General features: G+C 46.7%; 1 protein-coding gene across 1 annotated transcript in view; it reads right to left on the bottom strand.

The window, feature by feature from the left end:
• Positions 1-27590, bottom strand: part of LOC148476986 (ATP-dependent translocase ABCB1-like) — a 248609-nt gene that overhangs the window by 148742 nt on the left and 72277 nt on the right. The window contains exons 5-6 of the mRNA XM_088457386.1: positions 8234-8405; positions 8025-8149 (exon numbers count right to left, since the gene is read on the bottom strand). Coding sequence (XP_088313512.1) covers positions 8025-8149; positions 8234-8405 — 297 coding nt within the window. The remainder of the gene's footprint in view (positions 1-8024; positions 8150-8233; positions 8406-27590) is intronic.

Raw genomic sequence — 27590 nt, forward strand, 5'->3', positions numbered from 1 at the left:
AGGTCATCTTTTGTTGTGCACAATACACTGGCCCTCTGTGAATTTGTCCTTGTGTCCCTTCTTCTCCAGTACAGTGATGACATAATTATTCCTAGATCTGGCACAAATACTTATGATAAGTATTTGTTCTGACTTTTGTTGCATTTAGTACTTTATCTCCTATGTCCATGACATTTACAGGTTTACATGAATTTAATGACTTCAACAAACTTTTGTTTCTGCTGAAGTGTCCGGTAGCTCCTGAGTCCATGTACTAGCAATCTTTACAGTTCACTTGCTCTGCATTCTGAGGCCTTATGTTCTACCTTGTGACACTTTTACTTGCGTCTTATTGGCGCAAGTAAAAGTGCCTCAAGTACAATCTCTGCTGATAGCTTCATAGTGCAAAACTTCAAATCCACTACTAGGAAATCATATTCTCACATAAGATTTTGCAGTGTTGCCATTGCAACCTCCTCATTGGCTACTTGGATGCCTACTGATGTTAATTGCTGAGAGATATACAGCATTTTATATACAGTATGTAGTAATATTCTTGCACGCACTCATCTTACTGCCATATAAAGTATGCCTCAGGTTGATACTTCTTATTAAACCTTGTCTTCATAAGACATCTGCAAAGCCACCCACTTATCACATTTAGATGTTTTCCTGTGGATAATGGAATATATGTGCTGTTGCAAAGCTAAGCCTATGGTCCCGATGGCTTTATCTACATAATCTGGTTTGAAGGTGCTCCCCAGGGCCACTGGTAACTTATCTGGACAAAAATGTGGCCATTGATCATTAGCTACTAATTGATTGAAGTGCATGGTCCTAAAATTCTTTGAAGTGATGTTTTCAGTTTTTCTACTTTGTACAAATCCAGTCTGACCCCTAGTGATGTAAGAGTAGGTGCAGGTTGAATTTCTGAGAGAATTTCCCAATATCAGGATGTGGACATCAGACCGAAAATTAGGGGTGTGTGAGCTGTGCTGCAATCCACGATAACACAAAGCCACTTGGCACATCCTTAGGCCTGGGTGTACTATTGCCATCTTACGGCCCTGGTGGGCATACTCATTTATGTGCTAAGGGTAAAAGCAAGCTCTTTATCATGCCGCCAACTCATAATGAAGACACATAGGGCCTGATTCAGTGCTGCACATAATTGTAGTGCAAGTTCAATGTTCACGTAGTTGAGTGATTATTTGCAGAGTTCTGGAAACATCTGGAAACACCTACGACAGATACGTTACACAGAGTTTACACTCAAAGATGCTGTTACAATTGGGACAGTCAGTATCAGAAATGGGAAGGTTGCCTGAAGTGAACGCAAAAAAGTCTGTCTAATGGGCATGTTATGGGCATGTCAGTGAAAGCAGCTGCGATCCCAGATGCACAACGACAGCCACAGGGACCATGTTCAGACAGAGAAGCTGGACCTGCCATAGGGCAGGTATAAATGTCGATGGTGCACGTGAAAGTGACATTTCAACAATCACCAGCAGTGTTATAGTGTGCAGAGATGCTGAAAGTTGGCATCTCAGTGCTTGCACATTCAGATGCAGGCTACTACACCAGGGGTAGGCTGAAACTAGCTTTTGCATGTTTTCCCTGCCATAACTCCGGCACCAGATGCAAGAGTGGACACAGCCGCAACAGGCCTATAATACTGTATAGTTATCCATGCATTAACATAAGCCCCTAGTTTATAAGCTCTCACTCACAGCATGGTTGCCAACTTTCTGGCTGCCCCTTCCGGGAGGGAGCAGCCACATCGGCAGGGCAGGGGGGCGCATGGCCGGCACAAGTGGGCGTGGCTGTAAAGATGATGGCCATATGTGGGCGGGGTCACACAATCACGTCATTTTGGCCCCACCTCGCTACACAATGCCGATATTACAGGCACTGTGAAGCAGGGGGCGTGGCCAAAATGATGCGATTCAGCCCCCCCCACTGCGCCGGTTTCACAGGTAATTGCGTGGGGGGTCAGTGGGGGGCTGCGGCCGCAGGGAGGCTTGCCTGCCTTTCCGGGGGGCCGGCAGTGGGATCCGATTTTCGGGAGGCTCTCGGCCAAATCGGGAGGGTAGACGAGTATGACTCACAGCTCCCTCTTGGTGCTCATCTTGCACTATCATTGTCTCCAGTGTGTTCACACTCACAGTCAGCGACTATGATCCGTTCTGTCTGTTCTCCAAGCGCACTGAGTCATTGGGTGCTACTGATAAAAACTGTTTCTCAACTAGTTGTATAATTATCTGACTATTTTCTTTTTTCCCAGTATATTGTTTTTTTAAACCTATTTATATTGTATTATTTGTTTGTGCTATTGTATTTTCCCCTTTTTCAGCACTACACACACATGTAAATAAAATATAACAATAATAACTAATAATTAGAGATGTGCGCCGACCCTGTGTTTTTATTTTTTGTTTGATTTCGTCGTCCATTTTGATGTTGCCAAAATTGTCCTCACGTGTTTTGGTTTTGGAATTGTATATTTTACAAAAATTCATAAAAACACTAAAATCAGATCATTTGGGCCTGTTTTTGTTCCTTTGGTATTATTAACCTCAATAACATTAATTTCCAGCCATTTCCAGTCAATTTTGTCCACCTCACAGCTCACAATATTGTTTTCACTTTTCAGCAATATTGGCCAAAGGCTGCAATGAAATGTCTGGCTAAACTAAGCGACAAAACAGCGGCACAAAAAGGAAGTTTAAAAGAATATTCAGTAGGACATCTATGAAACATTGACACAGAGCAGTGGCAGACAGGTTGGCAAAAATTTTGTCGTCTATGCAAAAAGACTGTAATGTCCCACAAGGCGTAATAATGCAAAGAACAGAGGTGCAAGATGGATTTGTCCTTGGGCCTTCCCACCTGCCCTTATGTTAAACAGGACATACACAGTTTAACAAACCAAACACTTCAGTGACAGCCACTGGTGGCTGAAGTGATTGGTTTGCTTGGGCCCCCACAAATCAAGCTACCAATGAGTAGCTGACATTGATCTCTATGTACAGACTGGCTCTACAGAGGCAAGATGTCGACACCATTATCATCCTCACCCAGGGGCGTTTCTAGAGAGGAGGTGGCCAGTGTGCAGTCTCCTCTGTCCGGCGGCCGGCAGCGCACCGAGCTGTGCGTGGCCAGCGCCGGAGTTATAGACTCTGGGCACTAGAGTGTGCCCAGAGTCTATAGAGCATGCGGCGGCCATTTTCCCTGTACTGTGCATGTGCAAACGACGGGAAAATGGGCGCGGTGGCCATTTTCCAGTCATCTTTACAGCGCCGGACCACGGAGAGGTAAGTAATACTATACACCCTGCACCCATTATAGATACGCCCCTGTCCTCAGCCTCATCAGTGTGTACATCATCCAGAGGCTTCACTTGGCCTGGTGACACCTGGTGTGCACCCCATAGATGACCTTGGGCGTAAGAGACACGCACAACCGTAAAGGGGGAGTGACCTAACATAAGGGGGTGTGGCCTATCAGGAAATCCCGATTGCATCACTCCGGAGATGCTGAGCTGCCCCTGCAGGATAATGTCACACTTCAGCACCCGGCTCCAGTCACTGAGGAGGAGCCGGCATTTTGGTGTTGCCCCCTCAAAGGGTTACACTCTGGTGCGGCCCGCACCCTCCACACCCCCATTCTGACGCCACTGCTATCACAATATTAATTCATCTCCGCTGGAATCCACCATTACAGGCGCCTGTGGACTTTTACAAAATTGGCAGTAAAGATCTTCCTCATAGAATTTGTAGTTCATTTTGATGAACATCATCTTTTCCACATTTTGAGCAAGCAGTCTCCTACTCCAATCACTGACAAGGTTCCCGGCTGTACTGAAAAATCTTTCTGAGTACGCACGGGAGGGTGGGCAGCTTAAGTAAAGCAAAGCCAGTTTGTACAAGGGCCTCCAAATTGCATTTTTTTCTTGCCAGTAGTCAAAGGAATGGTCGCCAAAATGTATTGATCTGATTTCAAGATACTGACAACCCTTGGATCCTGGCAAAGCGAATAAAGGAGTTGATCTACAAGTCTGACATACTTAGTGGAATGGTTTCATTTCATCTCCTCCTTCATTTTCTCAAGCTGTTTCTCTAGTCTAACTAGGAATCACCTGACTGAAACTGGCATTGTATGAACTCACTTCACAGGTGACTACTTCAGAGGGTTTCAGCACCTTGCACAACACGGAAGGTATACTCCACTGTGCTGGAGTAAGGTACATTCTCCCTATGTCATGGCTCGTTGTGTACCTTTGGATTGCTTGTTGCTGTTCTTCCATACGCTGAAGGATATAAAGGGTTGAATTCCACTTTGTTATTACCTCTTGCTTTAGCTGGTGGCATGGTAAATTGAACTGTTCTTGCAAGTCCTGCAATCTTCTACATGCATCTCCTGAATGCCAAAAATGGCCTGAAATATTTCGGCCCACAGACAGCATCTTCCGCATGCCCCTGTCATTTAATAAAAAAAATTCTGCACCACCAAATTGATTGTGTGAGCAAAACATGGGACGTGTTCAAAATCTCTCAGCTGTAATGCTCTTTAATATTTGTGGCATTGTCAGGAATCACAAATCCTGAGGAGAGTCCAAGAGGAGTAAGCCATTTTTCAATGACATCCCTGAGATCTTTAAGAGGTTGACACTGGTATGCCTGTTAGTGAAGCTGGTCATATAGAGAGACGCCTTCCTCTGAATGAGCTGGCATTTGTTAGATGCTGCTGCTGTTCGTGCTGCTGAAGGCAAAACACCCACCCAGTGGTCTGTCACAGTCATGTAATCAATAGTTTGGCCTGTACCGCTTGTCTACATATCTGTGATTAAGTGGACAGTGTACAACGCCATTTTGTAGGCCACTAATTACATTTATTTTAACAACCATGTACAGGTGGGGAATTGTTTTTCTAATTAAATGGAATCTAGATAGGATTTGTTAGTGGGGCACAGGAACTCAATTAACTGTCTAAAACCTACTGCATTAAAGGCAGATAATACTTGCATAGCTGTTATGGTGTCAGTGATCTGCCGTGCAACTGGGTGACAGCTGTCATACTTGCTTCTATCAAAGGACTGTTTAACAGTCAGTTGTTTTTTTAAACTACTACTGGTAGTCTTCTTGGTCCCCTTCTGGGATAAAGCAGCAGCAGCAGGCCTAGTGTTCAAGGATTCCTCTGAGGAATACTAGATAAGGGAGGAGTCAGTTAGCTTTATCTAATTGGATGCAGGACTACTTCTGATCATTATTGAGGATATTTATGTTGAAGGCTTTGGTGGTGAATATTGCAAGTTTTTGGATCTAGCTCACGCTTTTTTAGCTTGCTGACGCTTTTTTAGCATAAGTTTCTGATTTTGCTGCAAATGACATAACAGGGAGAAGGTTCCTAGAAATAACCAAACGTGAATAAGAAACACTGGCCCTGATTCAGAGCCGGTCGCTCTGACAGAGTGCTCGCTCTGAATCAGGGCCGGGCTATTTTTTATTAGAACGGTCTCCTGGCCGCTCGCATAGCTGTGGGTGACTACCCACAGCTATAGCGAGCGGCCAGGAAGATGGTCGCGATGGTCAAGACCATCGCGACCATCGGGCTTGCGATGAGACCCTTGTGGTAGGGTCTCGTTGCCGAAGGCCCCAGAGAGATTTTGGCTCTAACAGAGCCAAAATCTTTCCCACTGAAATCACTCGTGATGTCAGTGGGGCCGCCCCCAAACGGAGGCGTTCACATGGGAACGCCTCCGTTTGGGCAGCCACTCCCCCGGCCCGCCCACCAAAGGGGGCGTGCTGTCACTCAACATCGACAGCATGCCCCCTTTGTTGCGAGACCCGGAGCGACGGAGTGACCGTCGCTATCCGGGTCTCGCGCATGCGCATGACGGAGCCGGCTCCGTCGTGTGCAGGCGCACTGGCCCACCATCGACCCGGTTGCGAGCGCACAGTGCTTGCGGCCAGGTCTGAATCAGGCCCACAGTCTTTGCATGCGCTCATATAGACAAAAATAAGGTAGAAGGTCCGTCTGAATACAAAGACAAATTCCTAGTCACAAATTTTTTCTCTCTTGTTCTTGTTGGTGATTTTCGTCCACTCTCCCGATATACATAAGAAAAGAATATAGAGAGAGGACACAATAGTGTAATATGTTTTTTTCAAAGTTCCTATTTTTTGTCTGTGGTTTTCTTTTTCATCTCTAAATATCGGAATATTTCGTACCATACTCATATCACTGTGGTATGTGTTCCGCCCATAAAGGTTTCTTTTCTTGTTCCCTTCTCGTTCTCTTTTGTTTGGGTGTTGTGTTGCTCTTCCAATGGGAGTCCAATGCAGACAGCTTACAGCAAGTGCAGGATGAAATAGGATCTGTCACTTGCGTTGGACTCCCATTGGAAGAACAACACAACACAAATCAAATCATTTATTAATATTACTAATAGTAATAATAATTACTTGTGTGTTGTTTTAAAAATTAAGTGTTTTGTTTGTTAAAAAAATTTCTGTCTGTGATACTGTGATAATACATAACAGTAATGGTCAGTAGGTCATGGGCCACCTCCTTAATAGTATCTGCGCAGTGTGTCGCAGACAGTGGGCAGGTTTTTTTTTTTGTTAAAAAAAGTTGTTTTTGTTGAAAAAAACCTTCAGGCCGTGATACTGTGACAGTATATAACAGTAACGGTCAGTAGGTCAAGGACTACCGCCTTAATATTATCTGGGGAGTGTGTCGCAGTCAGTGGTTGTTTTTTTTATTGACTTGCTGAATACCTATTCAAAAAACTAGCTTGGCCAATATTACCAGTAGGGGACTCATGTGGGTGGAACTGCTCATCAACGACATTGTTACTGAACCTGTCCTGAACTGTGCCTGTCTCACTCTCTACAGTATCCTAACTAACTACCCTAATCTCCTTCCCCTCCCGCGGTCCTGAGACAAATGGTACCGAATCACAGCGGGAGGGACTTAGGGCCTGATTTAGACCCGGATGCTATTTGCGGCCGCTTGCTGGCTAAAAGGGGCCGGCTATTTAAATCATGTGCCAGCACTGCGTCACGTAAAGCCGCCCACTAAGTAATAGCAAGCGGCCACACTATGCGCTCGCACCTGTATAAAGACGCCCCTTTGCCACTCGCAACACACATCATCTCTGGCAGTTGTAGGATTAATCGGGAACATCGAGAGCCATCGGAGCTGCTCCCAGCGCTTGTGGTAGCCTTTTCCCCCCACAACATTGCGAGCAGTTCTGGGTAAAATACAACCCAGTCATGTGTGTAATGACGTTACTTTGCTAATTATGCACACCCATTAAACGCCGTTCTGACGGTCGGGCACGCCTGCGTTCGCACATCCACACATCCGTTTACAAGCACCTTCCCCTGTTACCACCCACAGCACTATCTGTCACTCAAAATAGCGGCCCGACTGCGGGCTACAGGCGAACACTTTCCCATGGCAATGACTGGTTCGCGCATTAGCATTGCGACTCATACACATGCGCAGATTGCGTAAAATCGCTCAATGTGAGCGAGCGCAGCATAGCGTCCGGGTCTGAATCAGGCCCTTATATCGGATCCAAAACAGGTGAGATCCAACGCTGGGAAGATGACATGGTGCCTCGTTTTGTAATACAAAAATGGCGCGGAGATCCCAGCAGTGGTTCGGATCTGCTCGGTACAGGTAAGTTTGGGCAGGTTTGGTTCCAGGAAACCGAACCAGCTCATCTATACTAATAATAATAACACAGTGGATAAGATGAGTGTCATTGCTATAGGGAGTGCTGCCCCACGTAAACCAATTGTGGCTCTCCAGCTGCTCAGTGAACCAAATGTGGGCAAACAGTAGTTTGCTATGAATCAACTTGCCCTTCAGTGGATAAGATACAGTAGGTACATCAGAGTGCTCCATAAACAGTACCGGTTGGCTGAGCATGCTAGGCTTTGTCATTTCACAACAGCCAAAGACCTAAACTTTGAGGACACACATTTAATAAAACAAAATGTAGCACAAAAGTTCTATCAGCAGAGCAAGCATACTTATCCACTGCTTTCTGTTGTCCATTAAATGCAATAACTGTTCTAATGGCGGTCATAATGCTCTCGGCAAATGCACCAGCCTTTGCATATGCACGCGACTCTTTCAAGGCAAATGTTGCAAGAAGCTGGAAAATATGAGAACAACATTACTGCACTGTACTACTGATTAATTATAAAGACATACTGTACAGTAGGACAGGTTTTATTACCTTGGTACACATTGCTGTTGATACACCAAGCAGTGGACTGAGTGACAAGATCACTAGTGCCATCTTCCAGCCATTTAAAAATGCTGAGATTATGCCTGAGACAAAGGTGGAGAGAACATGTACAAATATGGCAAATTTATCACCCAGACCTTCATGTATAGTACTGATGTCACTGAAAAAAAAAAAAAAAATAATAATATTTTTCTCAACAAAACTCTCCAGACCGAAGTGTTGATCTTTCAAACACAACAAAAATAAGTACTGTACATTATACAATATGCTACATGTAATAAGGCCTGGACTTATCACTTGCACTCATCTGTGAAGTAGAACTGGGGGGATATTCACTGGAGAGTGATAAAGCATACCTCCCAACTATCCCGCATTCAGCGGGACAGTCCCGTTTTTTTGGAACTGTCCCGCTGTCCCACGCGCAGACCACAGTGTCCCGCGATGGGGGGAGGATAGGGGGAGAACGCACTGCTGCTCTGCATAGCAGAACAGCGGGTAAGCAGTGAGAGAATAGATGCCGTGCGCATGTGCACAGCATCTATTCACAGTGCAGGAAGGAATCCAGTGGGCAGCCCAACATCTTGGAGATGCTGGGCATGCCCATTAGTGATGCAAAAGGAGGCGTGCCACTAGACCATGCCCCCTTTTTGGGAGCTCGTGTATTCGGCACGCTGAAGTCCCTACCTCGAAGATTCAAATGTTGGGAGGTATGATAAAGTAGAAAGTGAAAAGTAGCAACCAATCAGCTACTAACTGTAATTTATGACTCTCCACTTCACAACATGTCTGGGGCTTTCTCCCTACAATATCTGTTGTATTTATATTATATTTATGTTTCTATGCTTTTTTATGTAGGGGTTCCTATTTATTAAACTGGATATCGTTGTTTGCATTATCTGGGGATGGCCTATCTAATGCTGGGCATACACTACCAGATAAAATGTCTGTCAGACCGACAGACATTTTATCTGGCCGGCTGCCAGCCACAGAAGTCGCCGGCATACACTGTGAGATTTCTCTCTCAGTGTATTCGGCGGATCGTCCCGATAATTGTAGCGTGTATGGCCAGCATAAGTAACAATAATAATAATAAATATTAAATATGTTAGATTAAAATACTATATTGTTACTGTTGCTATTTGATATACTAGACCTATATGAGCTATGATTCTATATAGGATTGCTATTAGCAAGTGGGACATACTTTACAGGGGTTTTTCTACTGGCAATTTGTGATTACTACTATATATTGGTTTTTCCACTACCTTTTCTTCTTTTTTCTCTTTTTTTTTCTCTTGTTCTCTTATTCTTTTATTATCTACCTCTGTTACAAAATTTTCATTTACTCTTTTCTACACCATTGAGCTGGTGTGTTTTAGAATAATAAACCCATTAGGAGCTATATAGATATATGTGAAACTAACCCTCTCTTTATAAATGTTATAGGTAACTATTTTGATAATGTTATGTCATATTTTTTGTTGGGACATTTGGTTAAAATAGCTATTATTTATATATGCTGTTTTTAATTTATATATATATTTAAAATATGTGGTATACTAATTAATCATTACACTAAAAGATTATCTATGTATAATTAATTTGTATGTTTTATTGCATACTGCTATGAGAGAGATATATACTGTCTGTTTAAAACAACTTAGATCAGTTGAACTATTGTGGTTTCAGGTTAAATTAGATTGATTAGGAGCTCTTCAGCTGAGTATTTCAGACCACTGGTGGTTAAGTCTGATTAACTAATTTTCCAATCATCTCTGTCCTTGTGCTATTTAAACTGCATAATGGATAGAGGTGAGCATTCCAGCTTGAAAAGGGCTACGGCGGTAGCTTAAACGCGTTGCTGCTCTCTGACAGGAACACCGGAGATTCGACCTGTGTCCAGCTGCCTACTACTTACTAATATTCGGCAATTGACAAGTGATCATCACAAGTTAACTACTCACTGCATAAGCTATACTGTCAGGCTGCTGTGAAGACAGGAGCCGACTGTGACAACAGCGTTGGTACACGTGGTCACTGACTGCTGGCCATTACCCGTTTCATCATCCACGTCACAGGCAAACACAGGAATTTTAAAGGGGGGTTTCCAAACTGTTGATTTTTTTTTCTTTTTAAAAAACAAATATATATATGCTGTATATATTGTATCCCCAGCAGCACATAATCTGAGATAGTGGCTAACTCGGACTTCAAGCAAGAGGCTTTTATTGCACATAAACAACAAATCAATAATATTCCCCACTACTTCTTTCCTCTGTCACATACAGCAGCAGCACACACACTGTGTCACACACGGCAGCAGCACACACACTGTGTCACACACGGCAGCATCACACACACTATGTCACACATGGCAGCAGCACACACCCTGTCACACACAGAAGCACACACCCTGTCACACACAGAAGCACACACCCTGTCACACATAGCAGCAGTGGCACACACACCCTGTCACACATAGCAGCAGCACACACTCCCTGTCACACACACAGAAGCACACACACCGTCACACATAGCAGCAGCACACACTCCCTGTCACACACACAAAAGCACACACACCGTCACACATAGCAGCAGCACACACTCCCTGTCACACACACAGCCACACACACAGAAGCACACACACTGTCACACATAGCAGCAGCACACACTCCCTGTCACACACACAGAAGCACACACACCGTCACACATAGCAGCAGCACACACTCCCTGTCACACACACAGCCACACACACAGAAGCACACACAGCCACACACACAGAAGCACATACACCCTGTCACACACAGAAGCACACACACCCTGTCACACACAGCCACACACACAGAAGCACACACACCTTGTCACTCACAGCAGCACACACACCTCTCTGTACAAGTGACTTACTTCCTGCATCCAAGGAGTTAATCATCAGGAGTCTGAGGCAGTAGAATAATATGGCACCTGCATTAAAAAAAAAAAAAATTGGGACTCCCAGCCCCCGCCGCCTGCCCGCCCTCCCCACAGCAGTAGAATAGCAGTAGCAGTAGAATATGGGAGGGGGAGGGGGGGACGGCGGGGGCTGGGAGTCCCAGTATTTATTTTTTTGAATGGTGCCGACCATTCAAAAAAAAAATACTCGGACTCCCAGCCCCCGCCGCCCGCCCGCCCTGAAGATCCCCGGCGCTCCCCCGACACATACTGCAGCTTGAACAATTCGGCGGCCACTTACATCTTGCAGCCCGGCCGAACTCAACAGCTCCGGAGCGCCGCTGACAGCTGCATGAGAGGCGCTGATGTCACGGTGCCTGCCTGGGAACTGGCTGGGAGGGGCTTGCGCGCTGCAGCTCCCCCTACAGCCAGCCCAGGCAGTGTCAGAATTTCTTTAAAAAAAAAATTGTTAAGCAGCGCTGCTCGCCGGGTCGAACAGGGGGGGTTTCCAGGGACTCGGAAACCCCCCATGCGTGCGCGGGTGCACGCAGCCCTAACAACTAAGAGTACAGGCCCGCCCTAGTCACTCAGTGTAGTGCAGACCACAGTGAGTGTGGTACGCACTACACCGTTACACACACATCGCCGCCGGCACTGGGTAGTACACTCGTACTACCTGGCGGCGATGTGTTTGTTTCAGCAACCAAAGAGAGTCAGACAGACGTCTCTCCCATAGTCAGGGCCGGATTAAGGTCTGTGGGGGCCCCTTGGCAACAAACTTGTGGGGGCCCCTATATACCACCGTCCCCTGTAGTAATGCCTCTTATGCAATACCCCCAGGAGTGGTCCACCTATCAGTGCCCGCAGTACTGCCCCTTATATAGTGCCCCCAGACCCAGTAGTGGTCCCCCCCTATGCAGTGCCCCTCATATAATGCCCCAGTAGTGGTCCCCTTATACAGTGCCCCCAGACCCAATAGTGGTCCCCCCCTATGCAGTGCCCCTTATATAACTCCCCAGTAGTGGTCCCCCTATACAGTGCCCTCAGTAGTGCCCCTTATATAGTGCCCCCAGACCCAGTAGTGGTCCCCCCATGCAGTGCACCTTATATAGTGCCCCCAGTAGTGCCCCCTTATGCAATGCCCCAGAAGTAGTCCTCCCCCCTATACATTGCCCCCAGTAGTAGCCCACCCCTATTCAGTGCCGCCAGTAGTTGTCCTATGCATTGTCCCACTCCTGACGCGACCGCCGCTGTCAGCTCCGGCTCCTCTTCTCCTGCAGTATGGGAGAGACGTCAGCGTCATGACGTCGCTCCCATCATCACCCGGGGAGGAGCCGGAAGACGGAGCTCATAAGTGAGCTCCAGCCAGCTCCCTCCGTTGAAGCAGCAGTCAATGGGAGTCTGTGTGACTCTCATCGGCTGCTGTAACATACACACAGCTGCCGCTGGTGGCTGTGTGTTTGTCACTGTGTAGTGTGGCCGCGCTCACTGCGCGGTCTACACTACACTAGCGGCGGGTGAAGCCACGACCGCCCCTGTCGCCCCCCCCCTTAATCCGGCCCTGCCCATAGTACCGAGCGGGACGAGAGGACGAAGGAGCAGACAGCGGTAGGAGTGGGGATTCAGGTAAGTCAGTGAGTGTATTGTGTGTGTATGTCATGTCTTTGTCTGTTTTGCAATACTGGCCAGGGGCACTGAATAGGGAGGACAACTATGGGGGCACTGCTTAGTGGGGGATCACTACTGGGGGCACTGCATAGGGGGGATCACTACTGGGGCACTGTATAAGGGGCACTACTGGGGGCCTGCATAAGGGGGACCACTACATGGGGTACTGTATAAGCTGCACTACTGGGGGCCTGCATAAGAGGGACCGCTACTGGGGGCCATGCATACTGGGGGTACTTTATAAGTGGCACTACTGGGGGCCTGCATAAGAGGGACCACTACTGGGGGCATGGCATAGGGGGAATCACTACTGTGGGCACTGTATAAGGGGCACTACTGGGGACCTGCATAAGGGGGACCACTACTGGGAGTACTGTATAAGGGGCACTACTGGGGGCCTGCATAAGAGGGACCACTACTGGAGGCACTGCATACTGGGGGCACTGCATAGGGGGAATCACTACTGGGGGCACTGTATAAGGGCCACTACTGGGGACCTGCATAAGGGGAACCACTAGTGGGGGTAATGTATAAGGGGCACTACTGCGGGCCTGCATAAGAGCGACCACTACTGGGGGCACTGCATACTGGGGGTACTGTATAAGGGGCACTACTGAGGGCCTGCATAAAAGGGATCATTACTGGGGGCACTGCATACTGGGTGTACTGTATAAGGGACACTACTGGGGACCTGCGTAAGAGGGGCCAGTACTGGGACACTGCATAGGGGGGGACTGTATAAGGGGCACTGCATAGGGGGGGCACAGGATAAGGTTGTACTACTGGAGGCACTGTATAAGGGTGCACTACTGGGGTAACTGTATAAAGGGCACTACTACATGGGGCACTGCTACTGGGGACATTGCATAAGGGGCACTACTACAGTGGGCATTGTAAGAGAGGCACTACTACTCAGGGCATTAAGGTGCATATGTAATGGAAAGGAATGTTCCCAGAGTGACGAGAAAGAGGTGTGTGTCATGTTGAGACGCCCCATTTTTCAGTGGCCATGCCCCTTGTGGCATGTGACCACGCCCATTTTTGCCTGCGCACATGGGGGGGCTCTGTTTTAATTTTGCCCTGGGCTCCAAATACCCTAGTTACGCCACTGATCAATAACATTAATTTCCAGTAATTTCCAGTCAATTTTGACCACCTCACAGCTCACAATGTTGTTTTCACCAATATTTGCCAAATGCTGCAGCAAACTGGCTGGCTAAAGTAAGACTATAGCAGAACAAAAAAACAATAATGGAAGTGCATAGTCAATAGGCATATGACAATTGATAAATAAATGGATTAATACATAGTTTTAAAAATTTTTATCAAAACATTTTTTAATACACTAAAAATGAATAAACATAAGATCAGAGATAGGAAAAGTAGTCAATGTAACATGTAAAAAAGTGATCATATATACATAATAAAACATATAATAAATGCATATAATGAATATGACAATAATCGAAAGAAACTTGCCGCCCACTTCTGGTGATGAAGTGGTTAGCCAAGGGCTACAAAATATCCTCCTAAATTGCAAGAGAGGGACCACATGTATCAACCTAGAAGTAAATGTAACTTCTTATGAAACAATTAATAACAAATACAGCAATTATTAAATTGTCTCTATTAGAGATCCTTATTGAAAAGTAATGAAGCTTGAGAAAGATGTAACTTATATTGTAGCAATTTAAAAAGTAGCAAAAATAGTGACAGATCTGAATTGTCTAATTGTCTCTAAATAGAAATCCTTAATTGAAGGCCCTCTAAATAGCAGCCAATAATTGGATAGTGGAAATTATCCCAAAAATCCTTAATGGTCTGAACACCCGGTGTGCCACAAAACACCGAAAGTAACCACCTTGGTAAGAATGAGGACCTCATTCAGAGTCGGTCGTTGCGGCCGCATGGTCGTACGCCACCGACGTTCGCTAAACTGCGCATGCGTAAAATTCACAATGCGCGTGCGCAAACTAGCTGTTACAATCGGAAATAACTCTCTCCTTGAACTTGGCCAGGTCGTTAGTGTGAGTGACAGGATGAGGCGTTTGTGGGTGGTAACAGGTGAAGGTGCTTGTGAACAGGGGAGTGGAGATCCGAACGCAGGCGTGCCTGACTATGCAAATGGCGTTTTATGGGAGTGCATAATTAACAAAGTAGTGTCATAGCACACGTGACATGGGAGGATTTTACACTGACTTGATCGTAGAGCTTAAGAGAGGGTATGGTCAACCTTAAGCTCTACGACCAGCTCCGATGGTTCCCGATGGTCTCGATTAATCCTTATATGCCCGGAGATGACGTGTAATGCAAACGAGAAGGGGGCGTAATTTTAGTCTTACGGCCGCATCCTCCTCTTGGTCGTCCAGCTAACGATCCCATCTTAACAACGCAACTTGCGAGTGCATCATTTGCATATCCGGCCCCTTTTCCCTTACGACCGTGCGGCCGCAACGACCGACTCTGAATAAGGTCCTCAGTCTCACAATGGTCTGTCAGTTTGAAAATCCCAACAGATGAAGTAAGAAAATTTGTATATATTGTACTCACAATTGGTGACAGTGAGAACTGCTCAAAATGGCTTGAAAGAGTCCTGGTGTTTAAATGATATATGCTCCTCAGGAGATAATGAGATCAGGTACCTGAGAGGAGACGGCATTTATTTGTCAGGTCTCCGGATCTGAAAAGCATGGATCATGTGGAGCCCGTGTGGATATAAGGCTGCTGGGACTCAGCGCTGGGCAGATGCACCTGGATGTGCGTGCTGCTAAGTGAGCGGACTGATCATGCTCATTTTGTGGAAGGAGCCACCGTAGTCAGAGCCGGCACCTAAAGTCCGTGTGCCCGGCAAAGAATCCACACAGTGGTGAGTGGCACTAGGTGGTGAGGTAATGGAGTCTCTGGAGTGGTGACAGCTTTGAAAAAACGTCTTGTGCCGAGAAACGCGTCAGTGACACACCCCCAGTGATTTCGGAGGCTCCAGCTGCACCACTCCAGAGACTCCATGTGAGTAGAATAGAGGTTTTGGTTCTAAATCTTTGTCATGTTTTGGTTTTCACAACATGTCTGGGGGTTTCTCCCTACAATATCTGTTGTATTTATATTATATTTATGTTTCTATGCTTTTTTATGTAGGGGTTCCAATTTATTAAACTGGATATCGTTGTTTGCATTATCTGGGGATGGTCTATCTAAGTAACAATAATAATAATAAATATTAAATATGTTAGATTAAAATACTATGTTGTTGCTGTTGCTATTGGATATACTAGACCTATATGAGCTATGATTCTATATAGGATTGCTATTAGCAAGGGGGACATACTTTACATGGGTTTTTCTACTGGCAATTTGTGATTACTACTATATATTGGTTTTTCCACTACCATTTTTTTCTTTTTTTCTCTTGTTCTCTTCTTCTTTTATTATCTACCTCTGTTATTAGAACGTTTTTTATAGTAAGGGTACCAAAACAAATAGTGGGTGCCCTTCAAATCGAGTCCTTAAGCTCCTTCTTGGTTGTTGAGGCTTATAATAATATTAGTACTGACCGCGCCCGCTCTGAATCAGGGCGGTTTTTTTTTGTTTTTGGTGCGTCCTCCTGGACACTCGCATAGCTGTGGGTTACCACCCACAGCTTATGTGAGCGTCCATGATGATGGTCGCGATGGTTAAGACCATCGCGACCATCGGGCTTGCGACGAGACCCTGCGGTAGGGTCTCGTTGCCGCAAGCCCTGGAGTGATTTTGGCTCTATCAGAGCCAAAATCACTCCCACTGACATCACTAGTGATGTCAGTGGGGCCGGCCCCAGACGGTAGGTGTTCCCTTGGGAACGCCTCCGTCTGGCAGCCACGCCCCCGGCACGCCCACCAAAGGGGGCGTGCTGTCACTCACCATCGACAGCACGCCCCCTTTGGTGCGAGACCCCGTCGCTCGCCGGGTCTCGCGCATGCGCACGACGGAGCTCCCTCCGTCGTGCGCATGCGCACTTGGGCACCATCGACCCGCTTGCGAGCACTCGCGAGCGGGTCAGAATCAGGCCCTATGTTAGTAGAAATTAAAAAGTTTTTATGTAAGGGGCACATCCACTAGATGATCTACTCCCTGTCCAATCTCTAAACGATTTTCCCTTGATTTTTTTCCCTTGAAATTTTATCTTTCAGTCTGAACGATTGCAAACGATCTTTAATAGATCAAGTGAAATTTACCTGCATGTTCGGTCGACTGACGAGACGATCAAACGACCAGCGGGAGTGTGCATCATTGATCGCTAACGACCAAACACTGCACGATTTATAAACGATTTTTAAACGATTGAACGATAACGACGTCGTTATCGTTCAATCGCCTGCTAAAATCGTGTAGTGGATGCCCCCCTTTACTCTCTTCTACACCATTGAGCTGGTGTGTTTTAGAATAATAAACCCATTAGGAGCTATATAGATATCTGTGAAACTAACCCTCTCTTTATAAATGTTATAGGTAACTATTTTGATAATGTTATGTCATATTTTTTTGTTGGGACATTTGGTTAAAATAGCTATTATTTATATATGCTGTTTTTAATTTATATATATATTTAAAATATGTGGTATACTAATTAATCATTACACTAAAAGATTATCTATGTATAATTAATTTGTATGTTTTATTGCATACTGCTATGAGAGAGATATTAAATCTCACACTAGTGTGATGCCATGGGACGGTTCTGCTGGGTTGGCCTGGGGGGTCCCGTGCCCTATATTTGTTCCATAGGAGTGTTAGGGACCTGCCTGATAGAGGTCACCTGGACGCGGTGGGCAGGCCCATAATTATGGCCATTATTATGCAAAGAACCTCTTTGATGCTATTTAGCAATTATATTATTAGGTTCCGCATGGTTAGAGTGTGCACTTGCATTTGTCTCTTTATGCTTGCAGCACTACAAGTCTCAGCAGGTAGCACCTCACACTGTGCTTAGGGTGTGCAATCTAGGGCCCCTCCCCCTATGTATTATGAGAGAGATATATACTGTCTGTTTAAAACAACTTACCGTATATACTCGAGTATAAGCCGAGTTTTTCAGCACATTTTTTGTGCTGAAAAAGCACCCCCTCGGCTTATACTCGAGTCATGCCCTCATGGTACGCAGCTGAGTAGCGTACCATGCGGGCCGCGGTGCAGACTGTGGCCCTGATTCAGAGCCGGACGCTATTTGCGCTCGCTCGTTAAGAAAAAGGGGTTGGATATTTAAATAGAGCGCTCGCTCTTTGCGGTCTGTTGACGCCTCTATGTCTGAACGAGCGAACGAAACATGCGCTCGCTATTTTGTAAAGACGCCCCCTGGCCGCTCGCATCATACGTCATCTCCGCTATATATTAGATTAATCGAGTACATCGAAAGGCGTATGAACTGCTCGCTATTCTTGTGGTAGCATTTTCCTACCGCAATCATGCGAGCAGTTCAGGCTAAAAGACAACCAAGTGACGTGGTCGATGACGCTGCTTTGTTAATTATGCACACCCTTAAAACGCCCGTTTTGACCGTTTGGCACGCCTGCGTTCGGATCTCCACTCCCCGTTTTCAAGCACCTTCCCCTGTTACCACCCACAAACGCCTCATTCTGTCACTCAAATTAGCAGGCATTCGCTATTTTGCGAGCACACGATTTCCGACCGCACTGACTGGTTGGCGCATGCGCATTACAACCCATACACATGCGCAGATGTGCGAACATCGCTCGGAGCGAATGAGCGGCCGCTTACGAGCGGCTCTGAATCAGGCCCAGTGTCTCTGTGACACAGCTGCAACGCGTGTGTAGCGCTGACCGGACGGAGTTCGGTCAGCACTACACACTGCCAAACACACAGCCGCCGGAGCCGGCAGCTGTGTGTTTGTTGTAATCAGCAGCCGATGAGAGTCTGTCAGACTCTCATCGGCTGCTGCTGCTCCCACTGCGGGAGCCATCTTCCGGCTCCCGCAGTGGGTAATGGGAGAGACGTCGTCATGACGACGTCTCTCCCATAATGCAAAGCGGCCGGAGGAGCCAGTAGCAGCGTCGGGACCAGGAGCGGGGTTTCAGGTAAGTGTTTTTTTTTTATTACATCTCTCTCTACTGGGGGGGCTACTACTGGGGGCAGTACCAGGGGGGGGATTACTACTGGGGGCAGTACCAGGGGGGGGATTACTACTGGGGGCAGTACCAGGGGGGGGATTACTACTGGGGGCAGTACCAGGGGGGGGATTACTACTGGGGGCAGTACCAGGGGGGGGATTACTACTGGGGGCACTACCAGGGGGGGGATTACTACTGGGGACACTACCAGGGGGGGATTACTACTGGGGACACTACCAGGGGGGGATTACTATTGGGGGCACTACCAGGGGAGGGATTACTACTGGGGACACTACCAGGGGGGTGGATTACTACTGGGGGCACTACCAGTGGGAGATATTACTACTGGGGCACTACCAGGGGGGATATTACTACTGGGGGCACTACCAGGGGGGATATTGCTACTGGGGGCACTGCTAGGGGGGTGGATTACTACTGGGGGCACTACCAGGGGGGGGTACTACTGGGGGCACTACCAGGGGGGATATTACTACTGGGGGCACTACCAGGGGGAATTACTTCTGGGGGCACTACCAGGGGGGATTACTACTGGGGGCACTACCAGCTGCTGCATTTTCCACCCTAGGCTTATACTCGAGTCAATAAGTTTTCCCAGTTTTTTGTGGTAAAATTAGGTACCTCGGCTTATATTCGGGTCGACTTATACGCGAGTATATACGGTAGATCAGTTGAACTATTGTGGTTTCAGGTTAAATTAGATTGATTAGGAGCTCTTCAGCTGAATATTTCAGACCACTGGTGGTTAAATCTGATTAACTAATTTTCCAATCATCTCTGTCCTTGTGCTATTTAAACTGCATAATGGATAGAGGTGAGCATTCCAGCTGGAAAAGGGCTACGGCGGTAGCTTAAACGCGTTGCTGCTCTCTGACAGGAACACCGGAGATTCGACCTGTGTCCAGCTGCCTACTACTTACTAATATTCGGCAATTGACAAGTGATCATCACAAGTTAACTACTCGCTGCATACTCTATACTCTCAGGCTGCTGTGAAGACGGGAGCCGACTGTGACAACAGCGTTGGTACACGTGGTCACTGACTGCTGGCCATTACCCGTTACATCATCCACGTAGCCCTAATAACTAAGCGTACAGGCCCGCCCTAGTCATTCAGTGTAGTGCAGACCATGGTGAGTGTGGTAGGCACTACACAGTTACACACACATCGCCGCCGGCGCTGGGTAGTACACTCGTACTACCCGGCGGCGATGTGTTTGTTTCAGCAACCAAAGAGAGTCAAACAGACTCTCATTGCTGTTGCGCCCACTGCCAAAGCCGGGCTGGAGCTCACTCATGAGCGCCGCCTTCCGACTCTGGCAGTGGGTGATGGGAGAGATGTCATGACGTCTCTCCCATAGTACCAAGTGGGACTGGATGACGAAGGAGCAGACAGCGGCAGGAGTGGGGATTCAGGTAAGTCAGTGAAAGTTTTGTGTATGTATGTCTTTGTCTGTTTTGCAATACTGGCCAGGGGCACTGAATAGGGAGGACCACTACGGGGGCACTGCTTAGGGGGGATCACTACTGGGGGCACTGCATAGGGGGGATCACTACTGGGGGCACTGTATAAGGGCACTACTGGGGGCCTGCATAAGGAGGACCTCTACTGGGTGCCTGCATAAGAGGGAACACTACTGGGGGCACTGCATACTGGGGGTACTTTATAAGGGGCACTACTGAGGGCCTGCATAAGGGGGACCACTACTGGGGGTCTGCATAAGGGGGACCACTACTGGGGGTACTGTATAAGGAGCAATACTGGGGGCCTGCATAAGAGGGACCACTATTGGGGGCACTGCATAGGGGGAATCACTACTGGGGACACTGTATAAGGGGCACTACTGGGGGCCTGCATAATGGGGACCACTACTGGGGGCACTGTATAAGGGGCACTACTGGGGGCCTTCATAGGAGGGACTACTACTGGGGGCACTGCATACTGGGGGTACTGTATAAGGGGCACTATTGGGGCCTGCATAAGAGGGACCACTACTGGGGGCACTGCATAGGGGGGATCACTACTGGGGGCACTGTATGAGGGGCACTACTGAGGGTCTGCATAAAGGGGACCACTACTGGGGGTCTGCATAAGGGGGACCACTACTTGGGGTACTGTATATTGGGCACTTCCGGTGGGCCTGCTTAAGGGTGTCCACTACTGGGGGCCTGCATAAGGGGGACCACTACTGGGGGTACTGTACAAGGAGCACTACTGGGGGTCTGCATAAGAGGGACCACTACTGGGGGCCTGCATACTGGGGGCACTGTATAGGGGGGTCACTACTGGGGGCATTGTATAAGGGCCACTACTGGGGACCTGCATAAGGGGGACCACTACTGGGGGCCTGCATAAGGGGGACCACTACTGGGAGTACTGTATAAGGGGCACTACTGGGGGCTTGCATCAGAGCGACCACTACTGGGGGCCTGCATAAGGGGGACCACTACTGGAGGTAATGTATAAGGGGCACTACTGGGGGCCTGCATAAGAGCGACCACTACTGGGGGCACTGCATACTGGGGGTACTGTATAAGGGGCACTACTGGGGGCCTGCGTAAGAGGGATCATTACTGGGGGCACTGCATACTGGGTGTACTGTATAAGGGACACTACTGGGGACCTGCATAAGAGGGACCACTACTGGGGACACTGCATAGGGGGGACTGTATAAGGGGCACTGCATAGGGGGGCACAGGATAAGGGTGCACTACTGGGGGCACTGTATAAGGGTGCACTACTGGGGGCACTGTATAAAGGGCACTACTACTCAGGGCATTAAGGTGCATATGTAATGGAAAGGAATGTTCCCAGAGTGACGAGAAAGAGGTGTGTGTCATGTTGAGACGCCCCATTTTTCAGTGGCCATGCCCCTTGTGGCATGTGACCACGCCCATTTTTGCCTGCGCACATGGGGGGGCTCTGTTTTAATTTTGCCCTGGGCTCCAAATACCTTAGTTACGCCACTGATCAATCACATTCATTTCCAGTAATTTCCAGTCAATTTTGACCACCTCACACCTCATGCTATATTTGTTATTTTTGTAATTGTTTCATAAGAAGTTACATTTACTTCTAGGTTGATACATGTGGTCCCTCTCTTGCAATTTAGGAGGATATTTTGTAGCCCTTGGCTATCCACTTCATCACCAGAAGTGGGCGGCAAGTTTCTTTTGATTATTGTCGTATTCATTATATGCATTTATTATATGTTTTTATTATGTATATATGATCACTTTTTTACATGTTACATTGACTACTTTTCCTATCTCTGATCTTATGTTTATTAATTTTTAGTGTATTAAAACATTTTTTTATATAATTTTTTAAAACTATGTATTAATCCATTTATTTATCATATGTCATATGCCTATTGACTCTGCACTTCCATTATTGTTTTTTTGTTCTGCATTATTTGTATGAGGTTCAGCTCCTCATTGGGAGCAGCGGGACTCTAGACATATCCAAAGACACTTTCTGCAAATACACTTATTTTAGATGATCAATTTTTATTATTATTTTACATCTACTCTGATTAGCGCCCTATTGTCTTTGTCTTCTTTTTGATTAAGACTATAGCACATCAATGACATGTAGTGGCACAGTAGTGGCAGACAGGATGGCAGTTTAATAAACTATACGACCCTATAGAATGTTTTCATTAATCAAGAATGAATAGCCTGAAGTAAAAGCATAGTGGAAAATATTACCAATACACTTCTCAAAACAGCAAATCACAGGCTTCTGGCCAGTACAGGTAAATGTAGATGTAGTAACAGGCTAGTAGTCTTTACATCAATACAACAAGGTGGGCAAAGCAGACAATGAAAAGTAGTGCATGATGAGATTGTCTTTGGGCCCTCCCATCCACCCTTAAGTTATATACAAAAAATAAAGATGTGCGCGGACCCCTGTGTTTGTTTTTGGTTAAACCACTCTTAAAGGTTTTGGATTTCTTTAAAAATGTATAAAAACAGCTAGGATCATGTACCTTGGACATGTTTTTGTTCCTACACTATGATTAACATCAATAACTGTCATTTCTAGTCAATTTTGACCACCTCATAGCACCTGAAATCATGAGAGAGGGACTTAAATGTAAAACACAATGGACCTGATTCAGACCCACTCGCAAGCGGCCGCTCGCTCGTTTGCGGACGATATTTCCAATCTGCGCATGCGTATGCATCCCAATGCGCGTGCGTGAACCACTGCGAGTGGTCTGGAAGGGCTTGTTCAACCAGCATAGACAGCCCATCTGAATGAGTGACAGGAGAGGCCGTTTGTGGGTGGTAACAGGGGCAGGGCTCTACTAACGGGGGAGTGGAGGTGCGAACGCAGGCGTGCCTGAGTGTTGCAATGCCTTTTCAGAGGCGTGCATAATTAAAAGGCAGCGTCATAGTTCACGTCACTTGGTGGAATTTCACACTTAAGTGCTTGCAGTGCTTGAAGCAGGGTATAGTCAACCTTAAGCGCTGCGATCGCATTTGATGGTGCTCAATGTACCAATGTTTTTAAGCACTTCCAGGAGATGACGTACGCAAGTGGGCGTTTTAAGAATGGATAGTGGGCGTCTACATACACAAAGTGATTGCACGCCAAGACATAGTGGGCGTGCTTATGTCTTGCCTTGCGATCGCTTGCCTTGCTGGGTGTGTGCCAGATATGCATAAGCTAGAAGCGGGCAATCGCATCTGGCGAGTGGGTCTGAATCAGGCCCAATATCCATGAGATCTCATTTCTTAATATGAATTGTGAGAAGACAAGAGTTGGGACTCAGTACTGCTCGGAACACCAAAGTAATTCCGAACTGGGACTCAGTTTGACTCTGAAATCCCCAAAGTAATTCCGAACTGGGACTCAGAACCCCAAAGTAATTCTGAACTGGGACTCAGTTTGACTCAGAACCCCAAAGTAATTCTGAACTGGGTCTCAGGGCCTGATTCAGGCCTGTTCGCTAGTTGCGGCCGCTCGCTCCCAGCATATGGAAATTCAGCTAAGTGACGTCAAGACAGCCGCTCGCACGGCAAGGCATAAGCACGCCCACTATGTCTCGGCGAGCGATCACTTTGTGTTTATGGACCCCCTTTAGCCTGTCTTTAGCCGCCCACTTGCGTACGTCATCTCCAAGAGGTATATACAACCATCGGTACATCGGGTTCCATCGAATCTGACAGCAGCACTTGCGGTTGACTGTACCCTACCACAAGCACTGCGAGCACTTCAGTGTAAAAATCAGCCAGGTGACGTGTACTATGATACTGCCTGTTAATTATGCATGCCACAGAAATGGCATGAAAACACTCTGGCACGCCTGCGTCCGCAACTACACTCCCCAGTTACTACTGGCCTGCCCCTGTTACCACCCACAAACGGCCTCTCCTGTCACTCATTCCACTGGGCTGTCTTTGCAGGGCGAGCGAGAAATTTCCGATCGCTCGTACAAGTTTGCGCACACGCACTACACGCATGCGCACATTAGTGAACATCGTCTGCAACGAGCGGCCGCTTGCTAGCGACCGGCTCTGAATAAGCTCCTCAGTTCGACTCGGAACCCCAAAGTACCTTTTATACAATATGCAATCTAATCCTCTCCTGAGTATATAACTATTACGGCCTAGCATACAACTGAGACCCCACAACCAATCATTGCTCATGCAACCACCATCGAGTACTGGTCTAAGATTACTCAATGGGGATGTTGGTTAGTTCAATTGCACATTTTTTATTTTTAAGTCATGCATACACAGTGTACACTATTATCTACCCTTTTCTCTTTTTTTCGATACAACATTTGAATCTCTTGAACTTCCACTCTCCGATAAGAAACTGATGTTCTACAAATTTGGAGAAGCACCAAGATCATCCCCTACAATTGCATTTATATGGAGAACTTTGTTTCTGGCTGCATACTTCTACATCCAGGAAATATATTTCCCTGGCATGGGTCACCATCCATTCCAATACATCTGTATTAACAACTGCATCCTTCTGCTATTTGGCAATGTCCCCATTTTAATCCATCTTAACTGCCACTATAAAACCAATCTTTCTTGCTTATTGCACCGCTTTACAAATCCTTACACTGAGTCATTGTGTCCTTCGGCATCCAATTTTAATTACTTACCCTTACCTACAAACCACTCAACAGCTCCAGCTGTTCATACATCTCAAATGTCATATAAATACTCTTCCTCCAGATCTCTTATTTGTACAACTGTCCTGCACCTTGCCACATCCCTGGTAACCAATCGCGTGCAAATTTTTCTGTGCTGCTACCCACTTATGGAATTCTCAACCGCACCAGACCAGACCCTCCGACAGCCGTCAAATCTTTAAATGCCTTCTGAAGACCCATCTATTTATTAGAGATTACTTTTCTTCAGTGCTATTTTTATAGAAAAATAGGTTCAGGAACGCCTGTGAGAAGGAGGGGGAGGGGCAGAGGTGGACGTCGATGTGAGTGATGTGGGCGGTGCTACAGCAGGGAAGGGGCATCAGTTGGTGCATAAAACAATTTTTTTTTTTTAAATTTCAAAGTTTGGGTTGTGGGGTGGTGTTGGGTGTTATTATGACATGTGAATCTTTAATATATAAAACTATACAAATACAGAAATATAAGAGAGAAAACTGCTGTAAATTTGTACGCACACACCAACAGCAAACCAGAACCCATACTAAATATTAGAGATGAACAGGTCCAGTTCTCCGAGAACCGGACCCACCCGAACATAGGGGATCAGAGTAGGATCCGAATCAGTCTTGGGTTTTCCCGCCTGATTCAGAATTCAAAATGAGGCAAAATGTCATCCTTCCACTGTCGGATGCTCGCGGGTCTTTGATTGTATATAAGTTCCTCCCCACTGTGATCAGCGCCATTTCCTTGCTGAGTCTCGGGTTGTTGGGCTGTGCTGTGCTCAGTCCAAGGGGGGCTATGTGACATGGGGACTGTTGCAAGGGGGCTGTTGTTCAATCAGGGGCTGTTGTCCAATGCATGGGTATGCTGTCGCTGTGCTCTGTCCAGGGGCTGCTTAAACAGGGGTGTGCTGTGCTCTGCCCAGGGAGGGTTGCGCAATCAGAGGCAGTGTGTCCAATCCAGTGGTGTGCTGTCACTGTGCTCTGACAGCGCTTCTGTCTAAAACAGGGGTGTGCTGTCAGTGTGCTCTGTCCAGGGGGCTGTTTAAAGAGGGGTGTGCTATGCTCTGCCCAGAGGGGGGGGGGGGCTGTTCAATCAAGGGCTGTGTGTCCAATCCAGGGGTGTGCAGTCACTGTGCTCTTGCATGCTGTGGTGCTGCTGGCCATAACGCAGTGTAATATTCATAAAAAATATTGTGACGCTGTAGGTCAATCATACCGCGGTGGAATATTCATAAAAATATGTTGGCGCTGCCATCCATACTGCAGTGTAAAATTCATGCAAGTATTCTTGTAGGCTGTAGGTTCATCATACCGCACTGTAAAATTCATACAAGTATTGTGAGTGACGCTGTAGATTCATCATACCGCAGTGTAAAATTCATAAAGTATTGTGAGTGACGCTGTAGGTTCATCATAGCGCAGTGTAAACTTCATAAAGTATTCACAGTTTAATAATATCAACAAATCACTATAATAAATATAAATATTGGGGACACGCATCGCATCGTGATCGTGAGTTAGGACTCACGATTTCCTCACGATTTGGCCATATTTTACACGATCTGTCGTCACGATTCGTCGGAATCGGCCAGATCGTGTAAAATATCGCTATGTGTGTGGGCACCTTAAGTGTAGTATAGGCTTAGGTCGGAATGGTATGCCGCATTCAATAAGTGTTTTAGAGGCGTGCATAATTAACAGGCAGCATCATTGTACACGTCAATTGCCATTTTTTTACACTGATTTCCTCGCAATGCTTGCGGTAGGGTAAAGCTACCTCAAGCATCCGATGGTGCTCGATGTACCAATGTTTTAATACACTTCCTGAAGATGACGTGTTGCTGGTGGGTGGCTCTGCCTGTGCGATTGGGCATATGCATACACAAAGTGGCTGCTCGCTAAGACATGGTAGGCGTGCTTATGCCTTGGCGAGCGATCACTTCCCGTGGCGTCACTTTGAAAAATTTGCATACGCATCTAGCGAGCGTACGCAGATAGCCAACGGGTATGAATCAGGCCCAAAGTTTGAAATGTGTGCTGTGTTGATATGGAGAACAATCAGTTGAGAGTAGAGCAGGAACCACATACTAGCGCTGGAGCTGCTGCCACCAGTGACGATAATAGTCCGTCAATGTAATCAACTAAAACCAATGCCCAAGGGGGCTTAAGTCAGGGCATCTAAAATCAAAGAATCAATCTTTTACAGTTGTAAAGAAAAAAAAATCAAAGAGAAAGTTAACTACAGAAAGAAATAAAATTGGCAAAATGCCTTTCACCACACAAAGTGGCAAGGAGAGGCTAAGCCCTTGACCTATATTTATTATGACTGGTGGTTCTCCCTCTTGTGATGATATAAGCCCTTCTTCCTTTAGAAGTTTCAAAAAAATTAAAATCATTAAGGCCCAGGAACCAACTATGTGCTCAGAAATGTCACAAATCCCTGAGGTAAGTCTAAGTGTGTCCACGGGTGCCATGTGTGAGCCTGACCTTT

Source organism: Taudactylus pleione, unplaced genomic scaffold (genome assembly GCF_031769625.1).
Source record: "Taudactylus pleione unplaced genomic scaffold, aTauple2 ptg000758l, whole genome shotgun sequence".
NCBI classification, from domain to species: domain Eukaryota; kingdom Metazoa; phylum Chordata; class Amphibia; order Anura; family Myobatrachidae; genus Taudactylus; species Taudactylus pleione.